The 6,160-nt window shown below is 44.0% G+C and overlaps 1 protein-coding gene across 1 annotated transcript; it reads right to left on the bottom strand.

The window, feature by feature from the left end:
* Positions 1-3,734: 3,734 nt before the first annotated feature.
* Positions 3,735-5,689, bottom strand: LOC133908102 (tryptamine hydroxycinnamoyltransferase 2-like). Its single transcript, XM_062350229.1, has 2 exons — positions 5,233-5,689; positions 3,735-4,973 (listed from the first exon to the last, which is right to left on the bottom strand). The coding sequence occupies exons 1-2, from the start codon at positions 5,608-5,610 to the stop codon at positions 4,041-4,043; spliced, it is 1,311 nt and encodes a 436-aa protein (XP_062206213.1). The 5' UTR covers positions 5,611-5,689; the 3' UTR covers positions 3,735-4,040.
* Between the last annotated feature and the right edge of the window lie 471 nt (positions 5,690-6,160).

Below are 6,160 nucleotides of genomic sequence, written 5' to 3'. Positions count from 1 at the left end.
AGTGTACCGATCGATGGGCGCATGAGCAATGCTTTCGGTGTGCGTGTGCTTGTCATGAACTAAGGAACACGGTTGTTATCTAGGTCCAGACCTCCCCAAAGATAATATCCCTACGTCCTATGTATTTTGTTATCAGAGTTTGTGAACTGGTTACATATGAGTTTTCACGTCTCGTCCATCTCCATCCCTTTACAAATCGGATCCTCCTCCCTTTATATACTAGAGAGAAGGATAACTTACAAGTGGGTCGTGCTTACTAGACCCATGTCTGGTTAGATATTCTACTCTTGGAACATCATCATGTAGAATCAGGTGAACCCAACTTGCCCCGGTCGCCTGGCCTGTCCCATCATCGTGCACTGCAAGTTCGTCTACCAAGCTATCACGTCCCTGCACACCACAATTCTACCTGCAAAATCATCCGCTTGTCTAGTCGCTCTGCAGATCCTAACACATCCGTCATGTGGTGCAAGTCAGTCCACAACACCCCACACCGTAGCAATTAATGCTACGGAAAGAGGCACTACCCATCTGTGCCAGCCATGACTTTGTTCGTTAGAGGATGTGCTTTCGTAAGGAAAATATTTAAGTAGATATCAATAAATACGATTAGACACGTTAGGTATGGGCATCCCACGACCAGCAAAGACTGATCGTGGGATCGCGTTATATCGCAAGGAGACTGATCGCGCAAACCTCGCGCTGGTCGTGCGAGGTAAGAGTTGGTCGCATGATGGGCAGGGTTTTGGAAATACCCCCGCCGATCGCCACATCCTTTGTAGGGTCTATTAGCCACAATACCTCCTTACTCAGTACTCCGACACACATGAACCACATAATTTAGTGACAATAGTTTCTGAGTGTACTAATTTTTTTTGTCATAAATTCAATCAGAACTCAATTATATATAGCTCAACGGAACATATATCGGCCGCTACATCAAAAAGCAATACTGTCAAAATATGATAACTGTTCCCATTAAGGAAACCCCTTGTGCAAAGACAACCAATGCGCAGTCACTACAACCATCACGTCCCATGCGTGTGAAAAATATTTGACAGAGAAGGGAACACGTAGCAAATTTTTTTGTCGCTAATCAACTCACAGAACCAATTGTTTCTTTAAGATAATAAGTACAAGCTCTATGGGTGTCTGACTTGATTCTAGTACTCAAAGCCAAAGGAAGCCGATGATTCTGTAAATTCTATTTATTAATTATTTTGAAAACCGAAATGTTATATATATAAAAAATCATGTACTGGTGGTTAACTTATTTGACAGATTATGTTATAGCTGTAGCTTAAATTAATGAAATTTTTTCTGCATCTTTTGATCTTCTTACCATAAGAAGGGCACTAGGAGAGCTAAATAAAGGCTCCTATATTATACAATTTGATATTTTGATATTTTTGCACTATAGTCATCTCCACTGTCCACGGCTAATATGCAAAAATCTCTCATCGAGGATAATCATCAGCACATGATGTTCTGTCAACATAGGACAGTGCTTTCAATCGTGAAAATCTTGTCTTGTTGCCTCCCGGTAAACAAAAAGGAACACGTTAGTTCAACCATTTTGTATTGTTTACTATCTAAGTTGTGGATAGTAATACAATTTATTTTGTTTGACCCTGTTTAGAGTATAGGAATTTTTTAAGAATTTCACAAGAATACCATGTATGTACATAGGAGACTTCCAAGCTAAAAAAGGAGTGCAATCATGTTGCGCTCTGCTATCTATTGCATCGAATAGACAGTAGTATATTAGAAAAATTCTTAGAAATATTGAGCATTGTCCAAGACTACCCTGATCATGAGATTGCTGATGTCACATTCACACAACCTCCCTCCATTTCCTGAATAGGCATAGCAAACGCTACACTTTTAAGATTTATAATCAGATTATAATATATGTGGTTAAAGATTTATCAACACTGTGACCGTATCACATTGAGTATATGGTTAGAGAATCTAGTTAGTTAAAGAAAAAACACAGCAAAATATTGATTCTGCTTTGGTAATGGATAGACCAATGAACAACATAGTTTCCTTCTATTGGGATTTTTTTCCAATAATAGTATTTTTTGAAAATTATAAAAATAATAATCGAATTTACAAAATTCTAAGAATATGCACCTACCGGCATGCAAAATGCTGACTAGTACCTATCGGCACTTCACATGCCGACATCCTACGTGGCAGTGTGCCAAGAGATTTGTCGGCACTCCGTGTGCCGATAGGTCATATGTCTCGCAAGTGATATTAAAAAAAAATTATAACTTTTTAATATGATCTCAGAAGTAGATGATCTTTATATGAAAATTATAGCTCTCGATGAGAAATACAATATTCTAGTTTAACACTTTTCCATTTAAATCTGTTTATATATTCAAAAAATGGTTATAAATTTCAGATTAAAAAACTAGTTCTAGAAATTCTAACCACCTTTTCGTATTTAAACAGATTCAAATGGAAAAGTGTTCAACTAGAAAGTTGTAGGTCTCGTGAAGCGATATAATTTTCATCTAAAAATCATATCCATCCAAGATCATATTAAAAAAATTATGATTTTTTTTTAAATATCGTCTGCGGAACATAGGACCTTTTGATACAAGGAATGTCACGAAATGTCGATAGGCCCAGACGCATTGTTCGTGTACTAATAGGTCTCTAATCTTACTACCAAAGTCATTACGGAAAGTGTCGATAAGGGAACATACCGACAGATACCTATTCTTATAATTTTACCTATCTCAATTTAAATTATCCTAACGATGATGTTTCAGAGAGCTTAACCACTAATGATACACCAGATAATCCAATGACTAATGATACGCTAGAGGATCTGTCGTGTGAAAAACCGAGGCGTGGCACCTCTTCTTCCAACGCCGTTGAAGACACGGACCATGACCGTGTTGTCATGCAGCAGCATGTCTCGATCCCGCCACCTACCTCCACTTGGAATGGGACGTTTCGTCACGCAAGCCAAGTCCACGGGTAAACAGCCTCGTTGCATCGCGTCACATCGGCCCCGCGCACGTTTTTATTTATATATATAGATATATTTATATATACTAGCTAAAGAAGTATTTATATATACTATACGTGAAGGAGAATAATCGAGAGAAAGTTTTGTGCCCTATACATACGAATTTCCTTCCGAAGCAAAAACTAAAGAATATAAGATCAATTCCGCTTTGCGATTCAATACCTGAATCATTTTTCCTCACAATTTCTTCTTTTCATACGCCGATGAATGAAGCTCATGGTAATATATCATGTAACATTGCGTGCTTATATGTTCATTTTACAGCAGTTAGGATTTACGACCATAGACAAGTATACATTTGCCCCCATGTTCGGATGAGGGGATTTCCTCCAGGAAGTGTTATGATTTAGGAACTTAGTTCGGACATAATTTGAACTAAGTTGTGGAGATTTGGATCTAAATTTCATCTAACCCGAATATGCCTTTAGTTGTACTAAAAACACGTGTATGTATGTATCATTACGAAATGACAAATATTCACCCTTGTCGACCCTCCATGATCTCTAACAAATGAAGACTTTGAGTATCATTTTTACAAAAATATACAAGTAAATAATATGAAATATATATAGAAAAAATACCGCGCAAGACAGGTTAAATAAGATGAATTTCATTTGGTCATCATATGTACTCTTACAAATGTATATAAAAGTCAAAGTTTTAAAAGTATAACAAACATAGCACATGACAAACATTTAGTATTTCATTGTAAAAAGAGACACACATTTAGTACTTACCATTGGGAATAGTAATATGTATACTATTTCGATCTCGTCGGCTTAGACAAGTACACAACACATGTGACATCAGTTGATCCGTAGACAACTACTATACATCATAGACTCGAGTCATACATGTACATGTAATACGAAATGTACACGTATGCACGTAGACATCCCTGCAGTATTGCTAACTTGGTTGTTGCATATATACCATGCATACACGTCATGTTTGTATTGTTGTGCAAACATATATACTTCGGCGTGACCTATTAGTCCATGGAGTAGCAGATCTGCTTGAAGGCATCGACCCGCTCTTCGTCGAGCGCCATGAAGAGGTCGACGCCGCCCTTGGCAGAGCACGACGGCACGAAGATCATGAGCCCCTCGATGGGCAGATCCGGCGGCAGGAACGCGCACGGCGGCCCACCGCCAAAGTCGAGGTTGTGGAACTTGAAGCCAAGCCAGCTGTCCACCTCAAGGTCCGGGCAGAACGCCGTGCCCGGCGTCGCCGCCGTGGACGCCAGCTCCTCCCCGGCGCGTTCCGCCAGCTCCCCAAAGTCGACGAATGACTGGATGTAGTCCGCATCGACGCGTGCTACGGCATCGCGGATGACGCCGACCACCGAGGCGTAGCTCGAGGAAAGCAGGTCCCGGACACGCATCCGCGGGAACGCCCACAGCACCATGTTGCCGAAGAAGTCCATTGGCACGGGAGGGTTGGCGCGACTCCTGCAGTTCACGGCGACTCTGACATGCGTGAAGTCGTCCAGCACGAGGTCCCGCGCCGCCGTGACCTTCTTCCACGCGTGCGCAAGGAGGCACTGGAATGTGCTGCACCGCCCGCTGACGCGGGCCTTGAGCCCGGCCACGAACTCCTCCGAGAAGTGTACGGAGAGGTTCTTGATCCTGTCCATGGGGAGTACGGCGTAGGAGTGGCTCGGGCTCTGCTCTCCCCTAAACTCGATGTTCCGGTGGTCGAACTTGGGCTCCGGCTGGCTGCGGGGTACGGCGATGGCCGCACGGTCAGTGAAGGGAGACGAGAGGATCGCCGGGCCGGTGCGCGTGGCGATGGCCCACGCGTTGAAGAAGAAGCTCATGGACTGCCCGTCGGCTACAAGGTGCTGGCACGCGGTGCCGATCACCAACCCGCCGCACTTGAACCGCGTGAGCTGCACCTGGAACAGCGGCTCGTCGGCACGTTCCTGCATCACAAAAAATTCATGCATGTCACAACTCATAATCTTGCTCTTCAAATTTCGAAAAAATCCAGAAAAAATTACTGCAAATTTAACAGTAACAGACTGGTGATCGTTCGAGAGATGCTACGCACGCATGCACGGGTGCATCAAACCCATGCAAGTCTCTCCATTAGTCACTGACTCACTGTGCCCACAAGTTACGTGAAACCATTTCCTTCGTACGTGTAGCAACCAGCACAAAAGCACTCCTCGTATTAGTTACCTTATCAGCATTTGGGTACAGCTCGTTGATGTGCGCGGGCACGTCGTGCGCCAGCGCGTCGGCGAGGTCCGCGTCGGCGGTTGCCTCGACGACGAGCACCCCGGCGTCGTTGAGGTGGAAGCGCTTCCTGCCGCTGCCATCGACGTCCATCCTCCCCGCGAGATGCGGGTACTTAGCGACGGCCACGAGGAGCCCGTCCACCACCGCGTCGTTATCCGGCGCGGCCAGCGCGTCCCAGGCGAAGACGGCCGGGATGTAGCCGTCAGTGGAGGCGTGGTCGAAGGCGGTGAGCGGGACCTTCCTGCCGCCGCCGCTCGCCAACGACGGCGGGGGCCTCAGCACCGCGCGCCGCGTGATCTCTACCATCACCACCATCATCGATCGTCAACTGATGATGATTGTCGAGAGTGCGTGTGTTTTTCCCACTAATTAGCTTGTTAATCAGCGAGTGTTAGTATGTGAGCTTGACATGTGTGGGTTAGTGCATGTGTCTATAAATAGGGGTTTGAAGGCAGGGCGGTTGCGTGAAAAGTAAAATGACGCATGCGCACCAACCCCGCACGACTACCTCGGTCAACAATGTCGTTGGTAACGTTGAACTGTGGGAGCAAACGCGGCGAATGTTGGAAGTAAAAACTCAGTAACAGTAGAGAATTTGCATATGCGTCGCTATAAAAATCTTCATCAGTATCAGTTTAAATTCACATCAATGACGATTTTAAACTGATATTATTACTCGATACTGATAGTCAGTGCCGAGTATGAAACCGACATTGAAAATCACTATCAGTGCCGGTTTGAGCCATCAACCGGCATTGATAGTCCCGATCTCAATTCCACGTTTTTTGGACTGAAAAAAATTTTAAAAAAATTCGTGACCAACACACCCAACATTCGCTAGTCATGTAATATTCACTCGCATGCGGAA

This window comes from Phragmites australis, chromosome 24 (assembly GCF_958298935.1).
Source record: "Phragmites australis chromosome 24, lpPhrAust1.1, whole genome shotgun sequence".
Taxonomy (NCBI): domain Eukaryota; kingdom Viridiplantae; phylum Streptophyta; class Magnoliopsida; order Poales; family Poaceae; genus Phragmites; species Phragmites australis.
This window is presented reverse-complemented; position numbering and strand designations above follow the sequence as displayed.